The sequence below is a fragment of the Meriones unguiculatus genome, chromosome 8, assembly GCF_030254825.1.
Source record: "Meriones unguiculatus strain TT.TT164.6M chromosome 8, Bangor_MerUng_6.1, whole genome shotgun sequence".
NCBI classification, from domain to species: domain Eukaryota; kingdom Metazoa; phylum Chordata; class Mammalia; order Rodentia; family Muridae; genus Meriones; species Meriones unguiculatus.
In genome coordinates this window covers 46,763,503-46,786,557 of record NC_083356.1, presented here as the reverse complement: position 1 = coordinate 46,786,557, position 23,055 = coordinate 46,763,503, and the positions used below count along the sequence as shown (strand labels likewise).

At 38.7% G+C, this 23,055-nt stretch overlaps 1 protein-coding gene across 2 annotated transcripts in view; it reads right to left on the bottom strand.

Annotated features, from left to right (window-relative positions):
- Samd12 (sterile alpha motif domain containing 12) overlaps nucleotides 1-23,055 on the bottom strand; it is a 435,546-nt gene that overhangs the window by 382,852 nt on the left and 29,639 nt on the right. For both annotated transcript variants that reach the window (XM_060389418.1, XM_060389417.1), the window contains exon 2: nucleotides 3,930-4,108. In XM_060389418.1, the coding sequence (XP_060245401.1) occupies nucleotides 3,930-4,108 (179 nt within the window). The remainder of the gene's footprint in view (nucleotides 1-3,929; nucleotides 4,109-23,055) is intronic.

Below are 23,055 nucleotides of genomic sequence, written 5' to 3'. Positions count from 1 at the left end.
GTGGGTCCCAATTGCTATAACCCCAGGTCCAGGGTATATGGTACTTATTTATGCCTTCCAGTGGCACTTTCACTCACCTAGATGTACCTCTACACAGACCTACACTTACACACAGACACACACACACACACACACATACACACACACAAACTAAAAAATAAGTCTTAAAAAGGTAATTAATGTTTAAAATCTATACAAAGCCAAGTTTGAAATTAAAGATTATAAACTCTAGTCAGAGAGGGACACAAAGCTCACAACACCCACTGGGTATCTGGATCAGGTGATGATTATAGGACTGATGTCCAAACCCAACAGGCTCAGCTCAAAGTGGTAGAGGCTGAAGGCACAGCAGGAAGTTACAACAGGGTTTCCTGGGGAAAGCCTAGAAAATATACATGGAAGACCTCGATCTGCCAAACAGGTGAAAAGCCAACAATCAGAATGGCAAATTGAAAGGTGACGAGGTAACACCTGGTCAGAACATTGGAACCCCAGTAGGGACAAATGCAAAATCAGCATTTCATTAGATGCTGTCTACTGCCCAAGCCACACGAAAACAAAGAACCAGTCACTCACATTTTCAAGAATAAAAAGTTATCAACAAGAATTAGAATCACTCTTTTGGCAAACAAAACTTACCAGCAAGAATAGAAGCCATACAAGAAAACTTAGCAGCCTAAAAAGAAAAGTACTAACAAACAGAAAAAATCATGATGAAACGAGGAATACAAAATTTATAGAAGAGCGTTTTAAATAAATATAATGAAAATAAAGCTTATCTTTAAAAAATCAAGTGTAGATTTTTCTCTCATTACCTCAACTTCAAAATAAACTCATGCTCAAAATGGGATGCCCTTTTTCAAAATATATTTTTACATATGTGGCAACCTTACACACCCTGCAATAACACTCCACTCAATTTAAATATCATCACTTGTATCTTTCCACATATATGTATACAACACCCCAGCACCCTGAAAAAGAAATGCCCTCTTCTACTGCATGAACTCAGATTGCTTCTTTAGCCAGTGTGCTATGAATGGGCACAAATTATTTTCAATATTTTCTATATAATAAAGTGTCCACCTTTGTACATCTTATTATTTTATTAGGACAAGTTCCTAGAAAGAAAATCAGTGGCCTGAACTCACACCCACTGAAAGCATTCGGAACTACTATCAAACTATCCTCCAGAAAAGCTGCGACCATTTACACTGCTGAACATCTTAGCATGCATGTACTTTGGGTCAGAGGTTCAATAGGTAAGTTGAGAGTAGATCAAGTTAACAGAGATTCAACTAGCTACATAAGAAAAACAGAAGATGGCTCACAGTCTTGCTGGCCCTCTATAAACAACAGAAGAGGAAACATAAGCATGTCCATATGTGTGCAAGACAAGTCATTACTGCCTGTGGACCAGACTTCAAATTGGGATGCCACTGCACCTGCAGTCATCACCATAGGGTACCACCATGACTGTAGCTCCCCATCTTTACCTGCTCACCTTCTGTGAAATGATGGGCAAATTTTGTTTATGCGTGATTGAGATTTCTATTCTGTTTATCCTCAAACATGTCAGTGTGAAAACCCTAGACTCTCATTGTTTCAGCATGTCATTGTAGATGATTTGGACAAACTCCAATGAACATAGTTTCTAACTGTGGTCTATCGTTTTGGAAAGGCAGAGGGACACTTTACAGAACTGTAGGATTTTTCCAAAGAAGCACAAAATCATATATTCAACATGAATTCAGAAGCAATCAAACCACATAAGATCTGAATCGACTTTCTGTAAATATTTTTGAAGAACAGAGATATAATCTGGAAATATTTAATTACATTTAAATTAAAGTAAAACAAATATCAAGAATTAGTTTTTTTTTTTCTTTTCCCCAGTTGGATTCTTAATATTTCAGGCATCCTTTAACTCAGGCAATCTCTATTTATCTTCAGAGTAAAATCAGACCCCAAGGATATTTTTTCCTAAATCTTCAGGATGCCTGTATAACACCACAGATTGATTAAGTTTAGATGTCATGGTAACCGCTCACTTATCACTAGCTCTGCTCACAAGCCAAATTCAGACCATCCACCAGTTTCCTTTAAGGAGCTATTTCTCTGTGTAAAAATATTCGGTGAAAAGTGCTTGCAATATCTTCCTCACCAATCATTCACTGATTCTTACATCACACCCAGAGATACATGTGAGTAATTTCATCCGTTTTTAATTATCTAGCCAGAGAGGAAGCAATAATGGTCATCATTCATAGCCACAGGTAAAGCAAAAACAAAATCACATTTTAATCCAGAAAACACGATTTGGGAGCGAGGCAGGAGGATCACGGTAAAACAGCCAGGTGGCCTTACTACTTGCAAATTTTCCTTGGGTTCTTATATTGGCTTTCCAAATGCTGCACACACTTACTCACTCAAACAAACTCAATCAATGGGAATTCTCTTGTAGGGAGTCCACAAAGAGAGGAAACAAATGTCTATGAAGATTAATTCTCTCAATTTGAATAAGAAAGTTAAAATGAACATCATCAGCACTTGGCATGGACATCCTCACTGAGTTCACACAAAAATCCACAGATTCTTTTCTCTTCAATACACCCTGATTACAGTTTTCCCTCCCTCTACTCCTCCCAGTTTCTCCCCACCACCCATCTAAATCCTCTCCCTTTCTTTCCCTCATCAGAAAAGAACAGGCTTCTAAGAGATAATAATAAAATGTCACAAAATAAAACATTATAAGACAAAAACTATCCTATCAAATTTGGACAAGACAAACCAACAGGAGGAAAAGAACCTCACTCATGCACCCAGGACCCCCCCCCCAAAAAAAAAACCTAATTAGATACTAACTGGAATATTATGAGCAGAGGATCAGGTGCAGGCCTGTGCAGACCCTGTGCATGTTGACTCTGTTTCTGTGAGTTCATATGAACTTTGTTCATGTTATTCATAGGACCCTGTTTCATGGTGCCCTCCATCCCCTCTGGCTCTTACACTCCTTCTGCTTCCTCTTCTGCAGATTCCCCTAACTCTGATGGGAAGCATTTGACGGAAACAACCCATTTAGGGCTGGATGTTCTAAGATCTCTCCTGTATCTGTCTCTCTGTCTTTGTCTCTGTCTCTGTCTCTCTCCAAAATGTCAGGCTGTGGGTCTCTGTGTTTGTACACCATGACTTTTAAGACAAGAGAAAGTCTTTATAAATGGCTGTCCTCATCAAAATCTCACTAACACTCAGAAACCCACTGTTTGGTGTCCTTTCAGTTGTATGGTACCTAAATGTAGGCCAAAGATTATGAAGAGTAACCCTCCATCAAAATAGGACAGTTGTGTGTTTCATCAACTAAGGTTTACCATTGTCTGACTCATAGGATGATTAAAGACACAGTAAGCCTAGCACCAAGAGTGCTTTAAATCCTTCATATATGCACACATTTTACAAAAGTCGGTTATTGTCATTAATAGCTTTTTGTCAGCAAAAGCCCCTTAGGATCAGGCTTTTACAAAATGCTTTCAGAAGCACAAAATCATTTACTGAACTTATCTCATCCTAATAGGGGAGTCAGATTTTAGGATTCTTTTATAGATGGAGAACATGAAACCTAAAGTTGCATAACTTGTACAAAATAAAAAGATTTAAAAATCTATTGCTGTTAGACACAAGAGGGTCTTTTCTATTATCATTGGTCCAGAGCCTCGGACTGTGGGGCTGCCACACATGTGTTTTGATTTCACCCAAAGGGAAGTCATTTAACATTGCCACTTATTATCACTTATCAGCAAGACAGAATACTGGTATTATGAAAGATACATCAGTAATTAGCAGGAGCACTCTTAGCATTTCTCCATGGCTGGACCACGGCTGAGCGAAGCTATAGCCTCAGACTTTTAGTCCTTAATTGGCAAATGGCTCACCTTTGATGTCTCAGCTTCTCCCTGCAGTTTCTTGGGGGTTCCTTTTTGGTCAGAAACCTTCTGGAAATTTTTGTTTTTAATGGATTGAGATTCTACACCTTCACCTTCAATTTGCAGTTTAATTCCTTCAGCATGGGCAGGGTGATCAATACCCCGTGGATTCAAACCACAGTGGAGAGCTAGGAAAGACGAATAAATAGAGCTCAGAAAACAAATCATACAAAGAAAGTGTCTGTGACAGAAAATATTTCATCAGGCCTAAGTGGGAAAAAACAAGGTGTCTGTGAGCTGGGTGGTGGTATAATGACTATGGGACATAGCGTGTATGAGGAATGAACATAGCACTGAAGAAAACCTTGAGCTTGGAAGCATAAATCTAAAACCCCTCCATTCAAAAGACTTTCACGTTGAGCACATTATTAATGCCCACATTACAGATGGACCACCCAGTCAGGCGGCTTCATTCCTGCCTCCCACTTAGCTGAAATAGCCCTGCAGTCCGGTTTATTGCTCTGTCTTCATCTAGAAACTGATCATTCCCTACACCCTACTGAATCCTTCTATTCATAAGACATGCATCCATTCAATCCACCCTCTTATACTCATTCAACCAATATTGGGCATGTATACATACTATCTCTGGGGTAGACTCTTTCAACATGGACTCAATACAAGTGGAACATTCTCAGAACTGTGCAGACAAATAAACTAATGACTTTTAAAAGTTATCACTGATTCAAGAAAGAGAATGAAAGACCAGGGTGGAGGGGTATTGGTACTCAAGCCCAGTAGCTTCTAATTTTTTAGTTTTTATAGCATCTAAAATGAATATCTCTACCATTAAAGTTCATATTTTGGAATATTCATTCATTTGGAAACATGTATAAGCGCCTCTGTATAAGCTCCTCCTCTGTATTCAGTCTCACTAAGAAAAAGCAATGAATTTTATGAGAATCGTATATTCCCCTACACAATCCCCACAAACCACCACTTGTACGTGTGTTTGTATATTTGCACGTGTGCACACGGCATAAACACACTTGTGTTGTAGGATGTGCCATAACAAAACATTTTGGATCTTTGGGCTCCAAAACCATTAGATCATCTTCAGCTCTTTGATCTCAGATGATTCAAAGTCAAATACTAAAACCTCCTTTGTATCTCCATTAGGACATGAATATAGGACAAGCTCCTATCTTCCATTATCTTTAGCTTCCCCCCATTTTGTTCTTCCTTGTTGATTGGTCACCTCTGCAACTATACCCTACCATATTGTCTAATCTATCTAATATCTAATATGTGGTTCCCTCTCCTTTTACTGTCTTTTGAATGCATTTTACAGGGAGGACTACTTTGAGAGAACACTTTCTAATAGAAGTGAAATAAGGCATGCCTTTTCCCATTCTTTAGTTTTTTGTTTGTGTGTTTTTTATTGTGTTGTTGTTAACAAGTACCATTGATTCCCTTAGCTTTTGATACAGGAAACATCTAAATGTAACCTATTCAAAACCGAACTTCATTTTCCCTACCACAAAAATCTGCCCATTAATTTCCCCAAAGCTGAGGAGTCGTGCTTGGCTTCACTGTCCCCAAGATTCAACATAATCTCTCCTATGTATTAGCAAAAACCATTAACTGGAACTAAAACAACTCTCCAAATGTATCCCCCATTCCATTTCCACTCTCACCACCATAGAAAAGACAGGAATCACATACTCAGACTGCCAACCTAATTCATCTGCTTTTCTTGTCCCTTAAGACCCATGTATATAACGGTGTGTATATCATGTCACAAAACTCCTTCGCTTAAAACTTTCTAGTGGCCTCATTTTATACTTACATAATTCAGAAATCTTCATTTTGTCCAACAAGACCTATCATTATCTGTCCTCTTGATCTTTCCAGCTTCTCTGCCCACACCAAATGCCCTTTGATCACAATGCTTTTTTTCACAGGCTTCCTTTTTTCTTTACCAAGTTCTTTCCCAACTCAAAAATTCTTGCCTTTCTCTGATTAAAATGTTCTCTATTATTCACCTAACTTATGCTTAGCTATTCAGTTTTGCCTTTAATATGACTTTTCTATATGTGTCCTTTTCTAATCGTCTCCCTCACCCCTACACCTGAACCTTCCCCTTCAATACAAGGTACCTTGAAGAATAAATATCCAATAATCTAAGCCATCTGCTTGAAAGGAAGATCATAGGCATGCAATTTCCTGTCATTTTATACAGACATTATTAGAGGATTTTTCTTCCCCTCATCTCCAGCTTTCCTAAAAGCAGTGAAAAGTCACATCACAAAGTTTAGCACTCAGCAAGTATCAGTTCATGTGGCCTCCCTCAGGCTTTGTTCTGAACCTCAAATGACATTCATGAAAAACATGGCCAGACATAATGATATTCATTTTTCAGATAAGGGAAATGAGGCTAAAAAGGGTTACGGTCACAAAAGGTCACACTGATGTCTGCTGAAGGTCACAAAGATCAAGAATCATTTGAAATGCACATGAATTTAACTTAGAGATGAGCACATCTAAACTAGATTAGATAGAAAGGAAACTTGTAAGCTTTTATAATGGAAAGTTCTAAGTACAAGTCCCAAGCTAGTTTACAACTCAACAGTCCTCTAAAGGACCTTGATCTCCTTCCTCATCTCTCCATGCTGCTATTGGTTTCATCACCTATATTTTATCCTACAAATATAGATCCTTGAACTACATGCTTCAGGTATTAACCTTGAAGAAGAGAGTACTTAGGCATAGTTCTTCCCCCAAATCATCCTCTGAACCTTAATCCCTTCTCATTGGCTGAAAGTGAGTAACATGTTCATTATTGAACTGAAACCCTTGAGGTGACCAAGTGAACTTAAGTCAAGCAAAATTCAACTAAGGTCAGTTTTCCAAAAATCTACTGCTGCTACTCAACAGAGTCAGGAATAGAACACATATTGGAGAACAAGCTACAGTGCTCAAATTACAGTGATGGAAAGAGAACTAGTGAGAGCATGAAACTAATTACTGTTAATATCAATCAGCTTCTCATCTCCAAAGACTAGCCTACTTAAAATGAATATTCAATTAAATATACTAAAATTGTGATTATTCTAAAAAGGTGTGCTTCAGTAGGGAGATAGTAGATTCACAAGGGATAGAATTAGACATTAATGAGGGAAATAAAAATGCCCAGCTTTGATCTTTCTCTTCCAGTATGATCCCCTTTTGCTTTATGCATTGAAATTCAGGTGTGGGAATACCACTGAACTTCTATGAGCTTCCAACATCTCGGATTCTCTTGCCCTATCACCTCCCACCAAATCAGACTCTAATACACCCTTTGTCTATCCCCAGGGGTCTCTCCCTTAGAAAGAAGTTTTATTTTACCTGTGTATGAATTTAAATTTCCACCAGCAGTCCACCTAGCTTCCACTTGAATGGAGGATGCATATAGAAGAAGACGGTGTCTTCAAAAACGGAACCTGAAGACCATGCTAGATACATACACATCCGTGGCATGGAAGATTTTCCATGCTTATGGTTTTTAGCAGTGAGATTCTAACACACATTTTGGGTTTTAACTCTTCATTTTAAAGTTTCCAATGTTAAGAATTTAAATAAAAGTAAAAGCTGGAAAACCTTCAGGTAAAGACTTCAAGCTTCCCATGGTATCAATTCAATAACTTGCAGAGGAGTATTTGAGAAAATTCAAAGAAATATGAAGGGGATCAAAGCTGACCCATGAGTATCTGAGCCCATTAAACTGAGTAAATAACTTTAGTAAAAACAAGCAAGGGTGGTGATGAAGACAGAAACGAGAAAGGAAAAAAGGGCACCCTGCACATGATGAATAGAGATGAAGGTCAGACCTTAGAGGAGGCCACTGGAACATCACTTGATTTGTAAATATCAGGGACATGAAATTTCAGGGACAACAAAGCAAAGCCTGTCAGAAATATATTTAAACAAATAACTCAGAGCAAAAACCTAAATCAATGCTAGGTGTGCAGTCAAGGAGGGGATTGCTGCGGAAGATTTAAATATTTGTGTGATGGACAAATAAGGCTACATGTATAGGAAGTCAAGAGACTATACTGTGCCTCTTGTTTATAGACTGTCACATACTGTGAACACCAAATATTTCACTCCTGGAGAAAAATTTCCAGCGGATTTAAGGCCTGCTTGTGTAAAGAGAGGAAACATCTGGTTGATTCTACAGTTGAACAAATGTTTCTTTTCTTAGATATGTATTAGAATCTGTGCTTGAGAACTAGGACTGGAGACCATGGCGAAGACTAAGAGATGGTGTGCATCTGTCCTCCTCAGATTTGCAGCTGTAGTAGGGAAGGCAGACACATCAATGTGATGAACAGATCTTTACTTCTTGGGCATTGAGCTACCGAGAACAGTTGTATGAGGCAATGGAACCAAAGCGTTATTGCTGAGGAAGAGGTCCAGGCTGAAATATATGGTATATGGTAGTAGGTTGGCTCCTCAAACAAAGGTGCAGATCTGCTGAAGAGGGAATAGCATGAGCACAGAAAATAAATTCTGGGTTCATGCTGGGGAATGACAAAAAAGAAGAAAAAATAAGAGTGATACTGGTAAATAAAAAAGTAAAGCAATCTAAATGTTCATTGGTAGAAGAAGGACTGGGAAAGGTGTGACAAATATAACGCAATTACAATTTAGCCTTAAACACAAATTCTTGATGAACACCGAGGAAATTATGATAAATGAAATAAGACTGTCACAAAAGGACAAATATAGTTCTGTGTAGTGACTCATATGTGTAATCCTGAGACTTGGAAGACTGAGGCACGGGGATTCTCACAAGTTTGAGGCCTAGTCTGGGTAATGAATTTCAGGTCAGTCTGAAATACAGAGAGCAATCTTGTCTCAAGAAACCAAGAGGGAGTAAAAAGCCAAGAATTGTATGAGTACTTAGAACAAAACATTCATGAATCCACTTAACATAAGTATTTAGAGAAGCCAAATATACAAAATTCAAAATAAAACATTTGTTACCAAGGGAATCACTCCAAATGAGGTCCCATCTAAACTTGCTTCAAAGCAAGCTCTGTCCTTTCAGAGCTATTCGAGCTATTCAGAGCTTTCAGAGCTCTGTACCTCAAAGCTATTTTGCTGTGACTTAGGTCTTAGTATTAAACAAGTAAGTGCTAGGGTCATTTTATCTCCTTACAATGAGACATAATGAGTGATAATAAATATAGATATGGATATAGATGATATACATAGATATAGTATATGATATAGCTATGTAGACAGACAGACAGATAGATGATAGAAAGAAAGAAACAAACAAAGGTGGATGGATATAAGTAGTGTTACATTCCTTTCAAACACCAGACATCTCACATAAGACAAAGAATGGGGCTTTATTCATATCTAATACTCCTGTATTATGACAATGCTTTCTTTTAAACCTCAGAGACATTGAGTAAACTGTCATAAAAACTTCAGGGTGAAATGACTCAGAAATACCTTCACTATATATGCCTGAAATGTCGTGTGCTTCATCGCCTTGGCCAGACTGATATCTCTACACTATATCCCCTTCTCTTACATTATTTGCCTGGATAACCTGTTCAGACAGTCTTAATGCTGTCTTGTTTCCACTGTGAGACTTTAACTGAGCTTGTGTTCAATGCATTTACCCAAACAACATAGACAATTCAGATTTTTTCTTATTAAAAGATGAGAATTTGTCTCTGTGTGCATGTGCTATGCATTGTAAATATTTGTATCATACTCGAATAGACTACCAAAAGTTCTCAGAAAAAAACTGGCTACATCACAGTGAGTTTTACACACACAGTACTTGGCTGAATAACTAATATAACAGTAGATACCCAGTCATTGTTTAAGGAAAAGGCTAGACATGGTGGAATGATTCTGATTCAATCCTATTCATTGGGTTTGGCTTCTGAATAACCTGTGTATTTTTCAGAACAGCAAATAAAAGTTCCTTCAAAATTACCTGTCCAATACAGAAAATGACTAAACTATAGAGCTATTTTGATATCTGTGACTACCATTGGCAGAATCGAGATGTTACTGTTCATTTTTGTTTCAAAGAAGCCTAAATAGTTATACATAGCTGTACCCAATAAACATTGTTAAGTGAATGAATGATCTGAGAAATAAAGATATTGCAGTCCCTATAAGCTTCTAGAATTCAGGTAGTCTACTTAAAATTGCATGTACATGTCTTGTTTCTAGCTGGAGATGAATACCCTGAGGAAACAGCCCTTTTGCCATATCTCTCTGATGTAAGATACACAAAGCAGATACTCTACATGTAACAATTTAAGTAATAACTATGGATTAGTCATTCTGATCTCAAATTGAGGAGAGACTTTCCAGCAGAAACAATCTGATTATCACATAGGTTATGCTTCTCTTTGTTGTAGACACTTTGGAATACAAATTCATTTCCAACACTTCTCCCTTTTGTCCCCTCCAATGATAGAGCTTCAAAGCCATCTTCAATTTCCAAGCCACCCTTGCAGTTGTGGTCAGACGCTAGTGCAGAGGACACGAGCAGGACTTTGAGGAGAGGGGAAAATACTGGAAATGACAAATCAAATACATATTTTGATAACACCTTGCAGTCTTCTCTTTACCGTGAATGCAAGGGAAGTCTAGTATGGCTATAGACATTTGTGACCATAAGGCTACATACGTGAAAGGTGGTCAAGAGACAAAGAGCCACATTGGCTTGAACATCTCTGAGAGAATCAGACTTTGTTCCTAAATGCTAACCACTGATCTTCATAGCACATGAGAAAAACAATCACCTGCTTATTATGCAACTGTAAATAAAATCTTCTGCAATTTTTATATGGCTTGTAACATGCATTACTCCATTTTAAGTAAAAGCAGATGACTGCTTAAGCTCTTCTTAAAGGAGAAAAAAGTAAATAAAACTGGCCTTAAGAAAATATTCTGGTTTAGGTTTCATACTTTCATCATGACTCAGAAACTGGATAAGTAAAGCGGTAACTTAAAAAGAAGTATATGAAGAATATAGTTAGCAACACAAACAGTAGTTATCAGAGACAGAATAAGTGCAGGTACCATTGTGAAAAAGTGAGAGCACAACCAGCATTTCTTTGTGACCTTGTAGTACCAACAATAGTTCATAGATAATTCGTGGGATTTATTTCATAAACCTGCAGATATATGCTCATCGGCACCTGAAATACCAAGTACTAAATATGAAACTATATCAAGACTATAATAAACAAATGTTCCAGGAACAACGATACCAATTTGTTTGACCAATAGCACAATGGCCTGAGTGAAGAAATCTACCCAGAAAACGTCTACCATGACAGGGATAAGCAAAGCAATGTGTATCATTCAAGTCTAGCCTACCTTGCTTCTATGTGGCCAGTGACCAAAACAACAACAACAACAACAACATTCACATTTTAAAATGATTTTAGGGGCTACAGAGATATCTCAACAGTTGACAGCAATTGTTGCTCTTGCAGAGGAGCCTCGTTTGTTTCCCAGAACCCACATGGTGCACAACTGACTGTAGACTCCATTCCTGGAGGATCAAACACCTTCCTCATGTTCACACACATGCACACGAGGAAAACAAACAAACCCCATACAGAAAATAATAAATCTAAAATTATTGGGAAAGACAAAAATGAAGATTTTTGTAACACAGGAGAGTGGTAAGAAATTCAAATTTGAATGCCCACAAACAAAATTTTACTGGAACATAGCCATTCTCATTTATTTATGTATCATTCATCTGCTTTTGTGTTACAATTGCAAAAGATGAATAGCTGCAACAGGGACTGGCCTAAAGATGGAAATCTTTACTAGCCTTCCCTTTATAGAAAATGTTGACTCTTATTTTAGGGTAGAGTATAACTGGATCCTGAAGAATTCTGGGATATAAGAACCCAATCCCTATGCCCAAGTTACAGTGCTGAGGAATTCTGAGGTCTTTGCATACTACATTCTAATTAATTCCATACTCTCTCACCTCACCCCCCAGGTAATTCAAAATATGTCTAACTTTATCACTTGGATCAGGACATAAGGAACCAGAATATGATTTTCAAAATTCCTCCCTCAGTGAGCTAAATCTAGCTTACCACACACATTCTGAAGTTTCAAATTTGTAAGCACAAGTAGAATGCCTTTCCTCTGGACTAGAACAACAGTGCTAAGAAACACAACTACCAGAGAAGTAATACAGCAGCATTAAATAATGGATGTATTCACTGTCAGGACATCTAAATAATCAGTAATAGGTGAGCCTCTTATTCCATGACCAAAACGACTGATAAGAAATAACATATTCCACCAATGAAAATAAAAGAGAAGAAATAGAATGAAGATGTACAAAATATACCAATTGTCTTTACCTATGCTGGCTAATTTTATATCAGCTTATCACAAGCTAGAGTATTGGAGAGGAGGAAGCCTCAATTCAAAAATTATCTTCCTGATATCAGGCTGTATATATGTCTGAAGATCATTTTTTAAAATTAGTGATTGATGGGGAGGACCAGCCCACTGTGGGTAGTTCAGTCTCTGGAATGGTGGCTTTTCATTCTATAAGAAATCAGACTGATGAGCAATCCATAATGAACAAGCCAGTAAGCAGCACTCTTCCATGGCCCCTGTATCAGCTCCTGCCTTCAGTTTCCTGCCATGTTTGTGTTCCTTCCTTCACGGATGAACTATGCTGTGTTAGTATAAGCCAAACAAACCCTTGTCTTCCTAAATTGCTTTGGTCATGGTGTTTCATCACAGCAATAGTAACTCTGAGATATTACCATGTACCCAATGGTAGCCCTGGCAACAATGATGTGGTTTTTGGAGATGACTGTTCATCCTAGCCAGATGTTCATACCACATGCAGCTGTGTGACAACAGTGTCCCTTCTAAGGCACATGATACACACTCACTTTATTTTGTTTGTCGACACACACAGTTTCATCTTTGTTGAACAGATTCTTACAAGCAATGGCATTCTTCAAAGACTAGCTAACTGTAATGACTACATCAAAGAGTCTCCCATTGTACCCATTATAGCTAGACAATTTAAACGTAGTAGATATTAAAATAATATTTAACTTAAGTATTTTAGCATCAGTAAATGGAGTAAAAAGATTTAGACAATCTCTGAGGTGCACACAAATTAAATATTTTCACTTATGAACAGGACCCAATGGTAGATAAATGCTGAGGTGTCTAAATTATTAGAGAAGGGATGTGGTATCTTATTGGGGAAGTGCAAGTGATCAACTATATTTCATGTCAAAATATTTTTAACAATGAGATAAGAAGCATAGTTTACATTGTAAACCATCAATAGATAGATGATGGATAGATAGATAGATAGATAGATAGATAGATAGATAGATGATAGATTGATAGCTAGAACCAAATTAATTCAGTCAATATGTATTGCTGATTTATGAAATGATGCTTTATCATAGGCTGTCTGCTGTTTTGTTGTTGTTAAAGTTATCTCATAAAATAAAACCCAAAACTGGTCAACACTACCAATAAAACAAAGACTGAAGCTGAGAGATAAGGCAGACCGTATAGAGACCTCACAACTGGAGACATGTGTGGATGTGCATCCATGAGGTTGTCTTTTCCCCACATACACAGGCCCCTTCAGAGATGATAGAACCCAGGCAATAAGACACAACTTAAGATACAACAACAAAAGTTCAGCAGAAAAGGACTAGGAAGGAGAAAACCAAGAAGGATGAAACATTTAGACTTAACTCTTCTACTCTGACATGAGAGAAAAGCAATATAAACCTACTACCATTCTAGCAAAAGCTGGGGAAAGTGACATCCACCCTCACTCAGTTGAAACAAATTATTCTAACATATAAAAAAAGTGGTATTCACAGGAGGCCAAGCACAAAGGTCACCTTGCAGCTCTGTGAACTAGTAATGAAGCTGCCTTCTCACCTACAAAGTGTCAATTATAAGGATATAGTAAGGGTGGACTTGAGCTGCTGCCAGGCAAGATCTGAGCCCCTCTTCTTAGGGTGGCCTTAGAAGAAGCCTCCTGGACAGTGAGGACTTTGACTAGCACCCTGCCATAAGGAAGAGCTCCACTGTCAGGTATCAAGTGAGATCAAGTGGGGGAGGCTGCATTTTAACTCTACCTTCTAATAGCTACCTTGTGCCCCCCCTTCTTTTCCATCTCCAGACTAAGGTTAACAGATGCTAACAAAAGCAAATAATATAAATGAGATTCAGACTTTCATGACATGAAATGAAAATATTCATTTTCAATTAAAACAAAACTACCTATAACTAAGAATCAGGAAGACCTCAAACAGGATGAAAAATAATAATAGATGTCATCATCAAGATTGCAGAGTATTGCATAAGTATTTTAAAGCAGCCATTCTGAAAGTGCTTAAGTGAAAAGCTACTTATAACCCAGATGGAAAAAAACAGAGACCTTCTGTGAAGGAACAGAAAACCCCCAGGGTAAGTGATCAATCCTCATTCAGAAAGGCAAACGGGAAGGACATTGGTAGAGGGAGAAAATAGGAAACAGGACAGGAGCCTACTGCAAAGGGCCTCTGAAAGACTCTACCTAGCAGTGTATCAAAGAAGATGCTAAGACTCATAGCCAAACTTGGGCACAGTTCAGGGAATCTTATGAAAGAAGAGGGAGATAGAAAGACCTGGAGGGGACAGGAGCTTCACAAGGAGAGAAACAGAACCAAAAAATCTTGGCCCAGGGGTCTTTTCTAAGACTGATACTCCAACCAAGGACCATGCATGGAGATAACCTAGAACCCCTGCACAGAAGTAGTCTGTGGTAGCTGAGTCTCCAAGTAGGTACTCTAGTAAGGGGAACAGGAACTGTCTCTGACATGAACTCAGTGGCTGGCTCTTTGATCACCTCCCTGTGAGAGGGAACAGCCTTACCAGGCCACAGAGGAAGACAATGCAGGCAGTCCTGATGAGACCTGATAGGGTAGTTTCATATGGAAGGGGAGGAGGACCTCCCCTAACAGTGGACTTGGAGTGGGGCGTGGGAGGGGAAGAGGAAGGGAGAGGGGATTGGGAGTGAGTGAGAGAGGGGGCTACAGCTGGGATACAAAGTGTAACTGTAATTAATATTAAAAAATTAAAATTAAAAAGAAACAGATGACATGAAGAACAAATTAAAATGTGAGAGGTGAAAAAATATAACCAATGTAAAATTTAGTGCGTAGACTGAGCAATAGAATGGTGAAAATAAAGACTGTGTAAGGAGAAGATATAGAAGCCACTACTGGGGGAATCAAAAGTTTGCATGTGGCTGTTAACTTATAAAATATTGGGTAAATTGAAAAATTAACATTCAATACATGTTTCTGATTTGGATAAACTATTAATGTTAACAAAAACAATAAAGATACTAAATATGCTTTAAATATAGGTACAAATGACTTTGACAAACTTATTCATCTTCATTCAACATAACAAGTAAAGTATAAACTGCTACTGTCTTGTAATACATACTTTTAAATACAGACAAGTTATAGCATGCTTTCTATATAACAGTAATTGTAATATTATTTGACTTTTTACCCTTGTGTTGTTATTGTGTTGGTAAGACAAGATATTAACAAAGAAGCTGACATCTAACATGATTTCAATGAATTTCCATATTCTGTTTTTATTCAACGACCCTCCTTCCATGGGGAGGCAACATTAGGCATTAGCAATTTCAGTAACAGTTAAATAAAGATATTTACCATTTGTTTTAAGGGATAAATATAGAACAAAATTGTAAAGGGCATTCCAAAGTGACAATTAAAAACTTAGGACCTTTACTAAGCATCTTCGTCATCACAGAGTACTTAGTGCGTTGTTCAAGTGTGAGAGTCTTCGGTGTCTTCTCTGCCTTACCATCAATGGAGGGTCTTCGTTGTCTTATCTGTCTTAACATCAATGTGTTCATTCTGTAAGTGTTACTTTGACAGTCATGAAGGGAAAGAATTAGGTCAGGAATGACCTTAGAAGATTAAGTTTTTAGAGTTGTCTAAAATCATCTAAGTATTCATATCTACCCCTTACAGATAAGAGAAAATGGCTAAAATGCCTTAACAAGGGATGTTATGAAACATACAGTTCTTTGAAAATAAACAGGCTTTGTAACCTGCCTATTATTCTTTCATATACATTTCAGACATAATTTTGTAGAAACAACTGACTTCCTGTTTAGTTATTTCAGACAACTGTCAGATTTTTGAATAATCTATTCCCCAACCTGGTTGCTCCTGTCACAAATCACAGTTATTTTCCTGTTACAAGCTTTTAGAGGCTCAAGATTATTTCTGAAGGAAAAGAGACAAATTGGGAGACACAGATAAATCAGCTCTGGTAAAGCTCTGTCTCCTAAAACAGCAGCTCCCCAAAGCCTCTCCAGACAAGACAGGAACACAGGATGAAGCTGTCATTGCCATAAGCCAAACGAACAGTAGTCTGTTCTGAGTCTTCCACTCATGATAAGGCTATGGGGCCAGGCCTACTTTGATTCTCATGTCACCTTTCCTGCATTTCTTAGAGTTAAACTCTGTCTTTTACGAAGTCAGACTAGAAATGTTAAGTGTATCTTCTATGCATATGAATTTTAATCTTACTAAGAAAAAAATAATAGAAATGATATGTGTTCTCATTTCAAAGGTGCCTCCAAAAAAGCAATAGTATGAATACTGCTATGCTACTAAAGAAAAGCAAGCTGACCAATAGCTACGCTGTGGGTGACAGAAGTAAAAAGAGAGTAGCAGTAAGAGTAAGGACTACAGAAAAGCTAACAATGACAGGATAGAAAATTGGGGAGTACCATGATTACTTCTAAGCCAAACAAACAAACAAACAAACAAAAACTAAACCAAACCAAACCAAACCAAACCAAAGAAACAAAAAACCCAACAACAACAAAAATCAAACAGGAAAGGCTTCTTAGGAACCTAGTATTTCAGATTAGTCTGAAGATAAAGTCAGGTTTACATATACATACTCAGTAAGCCACCAAGCAAAGTAGCCAGTTTAAAAGGAGGTACAGATTGAGGAAGAGACATTTGTAGGGAAGAGCAAGTCACTTGGAACCTAAAGTACATTAGTAGAAAATATGGTGAAAAAGCTGGGCAGGGTGGCACACATCCTTACTCCCAACAACAGGGAGGTAGAGGCAGGTAGATCTCTGTGAGGTCAAGGCCAGCCAGGTCTACATAATGAGTTTCAGGACAGCCAGGGAGAAAAAAAGAAAAAGAAAAAAGAAAAAGAAAAGTAAAATAAAGAATCAATCATGGAGGGAGTGAAGAAGCAAGCTTATGAAAAGGAACATATGTTATAGTTTGCTTCTTTGTTACAGTGAGAAAACACTGATCAAAAGTAATTTTCAAAGAGGGTTTGTGTGGCTTACAGGTTATGGGCCATCACTGAGAGAAGCCAAGACTGGAACTCAAGGCACAAAATGAAGCAGAAACCATGGAGGAACACTGCTTAGTGTCTTGTTCCTCATGACTTGTTCATATACTTTCTCACATAACAGGACTACTTGTCCAGGGCAACACTTCCCACAATGCTCTGGGCCCTTCCACATCAATCATTAATCAAGAAAATACATATATATCATATCAAGAAAAATGTCCCATAAGCATGCCTCCAGGCCAACCTAATGAAAACAATTCCTCAAATGAGGTTTTCTCTTCCCAAGTGATCCCAATTTATGTAAAGTTGACAAAATAACCAACAAACTTTGCCTAGAATGTGCAAGGCCCTGGTTTGTCTCTAGTTGGAGAAGAGGCATAATGGAAATTTGACAGAAGAATAAAACAGATGCCATCACTTTGAGCAAGTAGGGCCCTGGCATCAGCATAAGAAATGTGGAATCCATTCTCCCTGAACAATTATGTAGTCATTAAATATTTCAAGCAGGAAAATAAACTTAATTCATGTTGTTCCAGTAATATACATGAATAAACATAGTGACAACACTCAAGTTTAGAATACTGCTCCATGAGCATCCTTCAAGATAAAGAATGCATATTAGAATGTCATTGCTTGCAGATGAGACTGTAGCTTGGTGATAGAACATGTGTTGAACATGAGCAGGCCCTGGGCTAGAACCCTGCTTCCACTACAAAATTATAACAAAAATCCCCTGTTGTGTTCCAGATCTCAATTCCTCACTCTGACTCTTAAAACACTTACCTACATTACTTGGGGTAGTTCTCCAAGACATTAACATAAAGTTAGGCCTCCCAGAAATCATGATTTTGTTTTAAGGAGCATCAACAGCTGTGTCCCTTTAAGTCCACCAGGGAAGCTAAGTGCTGCTATAGAATTCTCAAAGCCCCTATGCTCCCACCTGTCAGCCCTCCCGCTGAACCCTGTTGAGTATGCATCCTGTGGACACATACAGTTGCACACTGAGCTATGGGATAACCAAAGAAACAAAGCCACAAGAAAACAACGAAGAGCAGGATGGTGTATTTAAGAAAGATTTATGTTTCCACTTAGCTTTTCAAATCAGATGCTGTTACTAAAATATTCTAGCAGTTGTCTCATTGGTCTGTGTCTTCTTGGCTGGTATACAAAAGCAAACAGCAAAAGTCTAAAGAATCCACTCTAAAAGATTAGCAATTTACTTTATGGCGGTGTAAATTATTTCTAAAGATGCATCCAGTCACTTTTCAATATGACGGCCATTACAACATTGTAAACACCAACTGTTACTACTCGGCTTGCTCTTTAAGAATGGAGACACGGGGAGGGGGAGTCAAGAACACACAGCTCATTCCAGAAAAGCTCTACCAACTCAACTATTTGCCTCCATGGATACTGCTGACGCCACCGCTGCTTCTGCTGCTGCTGCTGCTCTCAAAGGCCATAAAAGGGGCATCTCTTAGACTCTTTGTTTTCATTTCATCTGAGCCCTCATTTTGGCTCTATTTTGCATCTTTAACCAGCCAAATGGCTATTACCACTCTCACCTCTTTCCCATAAGGTAATGTCCACCAGCACCCCTATCCACTCATGAGCGAATTACTCCTTATCCTTCCACACTGTCATTTAAAGTATATTACTATGGCTTAAGGTATAAACAGATGTACGTGGGCACTACTCCAAACTCTTTAGCTACACATGCTATTAGTAGATTAAATTTATGGGTCCCTGTATAACGAATTTGGCCCTGGCCATAGATGTTAATTTGGCCAGTGGTTGCAAGAGGACAGGATGGAAATAGAGAGCTTAAACAAGGTGTCTTAGGCACTTGTGAGAGGCAGAGGAAGCTCAGGCTCAGGGGCTGCTGCCCCTCAGGGTGTAGTATACAAAGTATACTGATCCCGACCAGAAGCCTGGAGGAGACACCAGGCCAGTGCTATATAGTTACTCCCTCTGAATAGAAGCACTCTTTTAGTTGAGGGAAAGAGACTCCTGTAACTTGTTAGACTTGGGGTCCTCAGAAAAGTTAAGATTCATAAGGATCCTGCTCAGGCTTACATAAACAGAAAGCAATGGGTAGCCGAAAGGAGGCTCTGTGGTGCATCTGCCTACAAGTTGTGCATGGAACTCAATAGAGGTATAGCTTTCAAGTTGACACCATACTCAGTGGATTTGTTTTGGAGGTTCAGCTGCCTAAAATACTTATTCTGTTCAAGTAATCACAATAAACTCACTGGTTCACCAAGACAGACTTAGCAGCATCATTTTTTTTTTTCGAGACAGTTACTGGACGCCCAGCTGGGGTAAAACAGACATTTGTACATTTTTTTTTCATGTTTCCCCTTGAAAAGCCACATAACGTCTAACTAACCAGAAGATCATAACAGGAAGAAAAAAAACCAAAACAAACCAAAAAGCTACCCAGGCTCAAGAAGATTTTACACAGCAGTAGCTAATAATATATATATCTACATTTAAATTCTATGAAGTAGACACACTGGATCCCATTTTACAGATGAGCAAACTGAGACCAGTTAAGTAACTTGCAAGTTCACATTCTGGCATGTGGCAGACACAGTCTCTGAAGCCAGTTGCCCGACAGCAGAACCAGGGCATGTTAGCATGCCTTTCTTTTACTTCAAAGAACGCTCTCCAACCACTGTATCCAATGGCTACCTCCCACCAGGGTCTTGATCCATTGTAATCTCCCTTTTCCACCAATGTTGACTCCACTAAACACCCCTTAATGGCTGACCCCCCAAAGAAAGCTATTAACTTCCAGCCATCCAAATGTTCTGTTGCATTAGGCATTTTTGCTGACCAGCAACCTCCCACTTTCACCTTAGTATCTAACACTCTATTTTCTCACTGTCTTTATCCCACTCTGTCTCTGATCTCCCACACTTTCCCCCTTGTGACTGTAATTCTCTTTTTGCCTCTCTTCCTTCTGCTTTCCTTTTTTCTGTCTGCCTGGCAAGCTACTGCCCTTCCATTCCTTTCTTACTATGCACATTCTGTACATCAGGAAATTTCCTAGCCAATGAAGAGTCACCAGTGAGAATATCTGTTGTGGTCTGTGCCTATAGCAGACAGGAACCTAGCAGACAAGGCCATCATGCACACAAAACAACACTGGAAATGGTTTCATGGGCTATCAATTGTAAAGGTGCACACAGCACTGCCAGGTTTGTACATGGTGCCAGGAGAAGCTGGAAAGGAAAAGGGAACAATACCAATCTAGGGCCTAAAAAATCCTGCCTAAAACATGCCATAATCCACTGAGACAAATGCCAGCTAGGTGCATGGAATCATCTTTGCAAGCCAATGAAGCTTGAGGGACCATGACATACTCAAAAGAAGAGTGGAAAGCCTAGCAGGCCATGGTAAGATCTTGCTCTTTATCTTAAAGCCAATGAACTTTTGATTCAACTGATAGTGGTCTTCTCAGCCTTTAAAAGTATCCTTTATTCACCTAGTTTTCATCTTGGAAGCTTTACTGCCTTTGTCTGCTAACCTAGGCCTAGTCCGGGAAGCCTCTTGCCTCTGTACAATCTTATTTAGGCCTAAAATATTTTCTGCCCTTGAGACTTCCTTCTGAATAAATTCACCCTTTCTAAGTTCTTTTTGAATACTCTCTTACTGCTTCAACGCAGCTGTTTTGGCTCAAGCTCCTATCCAAGTTGACTGATTCCATCTGGCTTCTCTCAGTTTCTCACTGAATTGCTCTGCTTGGCCTCAAACTAACTCTAGCAATCTTTTCTAACCTTCTGGCTCCTTCTCATTCTCTGACTTCTTCTGTCTTTACCTGTGTCTAGCTTGTCCTCTCTTTAATCCATTTCTGTAAAACTCTTTTGGTAGAACTGCCTCTGGATTCCACGAACTGAAAAGACACAAACTCGACTCCACTGTAATGCCGCTCAACTCACTGACTCAACTAATTGCCTGAACAGAACTGACTAGAACTCAGAGATCTGCATGACTCTGTCTCCTGAATTTTGGGATTAAAGTCACGTACCACCAGGATTAGACCTAAGCTTTTCTTTACCTGAAACTTGCTCTATATCAGGCTGGCCTTGAACTCAGAGATCTGCTTGCCTCTGTCACCTGAGATTAAAGGTGTGTTTGTATTCAAGCCAGATCACACAGATCTAGAAGGTCTTTGGATCCTCTTGCCAGAACAGCCATTTTCTGAATTAAAATTTCTCTACATCAGCCTGACCTGCTGAAGTCTGGGTTTCCTCTAGATCCTTAAGTATTAAGGATCTATAAAGCACACACTATTTATAGAAACACTATGCAACATAAAATTTTTGTTTCTTCATTTGCCACACAACTAGCTGGTTCCATATCTCCATCCTCAGAAGAAGAGGCTGCTCTAGCCAAGGCTTAAGTCAACAGTTTCCAATACATGATAAAGTCAATGAATTTAGAGGCACAGATCTTTGAAATGACAGGTCTCTTCGAACACAGGACCTAGAAATTTCAGAGACAATAAAAGAAGAAAACAACCAAATCAAAGAGATTGCCATGTCTAACCAGAGCAAATTGGAGCTCTTATTAGGTCAACAGCAAAGGTGAATATGACAAGCAACTGGTCCAAGAGGAAATGGCTCTGCCAGGGCACATTAAATGAAACTGCAAGAGCCCTTTTCTCAAGAATAAACTTTATATTTCCACTTTCACAGCTGACTACTAGTCAATCCATGCCTCCTCTTAAACATCAGTTCCATAAAAGAAGATTCCTGAAAGTAACCTAACTCCTTCATTCTTTTCAGTTATCTACACAGCACTTGTGAGTCTCTAGAATGAATGGCACATATGCTTGTTTTCTGTCTGTTTCCCACAACAAAAGCCCTGAGTGGTAAGAGCAAGGATCTTGTAGTAATAAAACGCTAATGTAGTGCTTGGCTCCTAAACAGCACTAGTGAATAGTTATTGAAAGAAAATTGAATGAATGAATGAATGAATGAATGAGGTACCCACTTTCTTTCAAGTATTCATTTTTTTTCCTGTAAACAGAAAAGCTTGTATATAATCACAGGCTTTAAAATTCACTGTTAACCAGAGATATCAAAAGCAACTTTGTAGAAGGAAACAAACAGCAGAGGAAATAAGAAATGAAGAGATGATCAGATGAAGAGGATCAAGTGATCCCTATGTGTTTGGGACTGTACTATACCCCTAACCAGCTTATATGCTGATGCCCTGACACCCATCAGAAACATGTTGGACATGAAGTTTTAAAAGAGTTAACTAAGGTTAATTGAGGTCCTAAAGGTGGATCAGTAATCCAACAAGGCAGGTGGCCTCATAAAAAGGGGTGGGGCAAATAGCAGGAATTCATATACCACAGAGCCAAAGGCTACCTGAAGCCATGGAGCAAAGGAGGGAAAGCTTAGGAGAGAGAGGAAAAAAAAGCCTACTGACACCACATATTCCATAAGACACAATGACAAGCTCTAATGAAGCCTTTTGAAGCCTAAATCTGCAGGAAGATATCTAAGGAAGGAAAGCCAACAGCTAGCTTCTTCCTACCTAAGCCTTGTAGGTTTGAGTTGCATTTCCTGAGCCTTAGAAACCATATAACACACCCTATGTTAAACAAAATCTAGTCTCTTGGGGACAAAGTGGCTTCAAATGTTGGAACAGTGTGGCA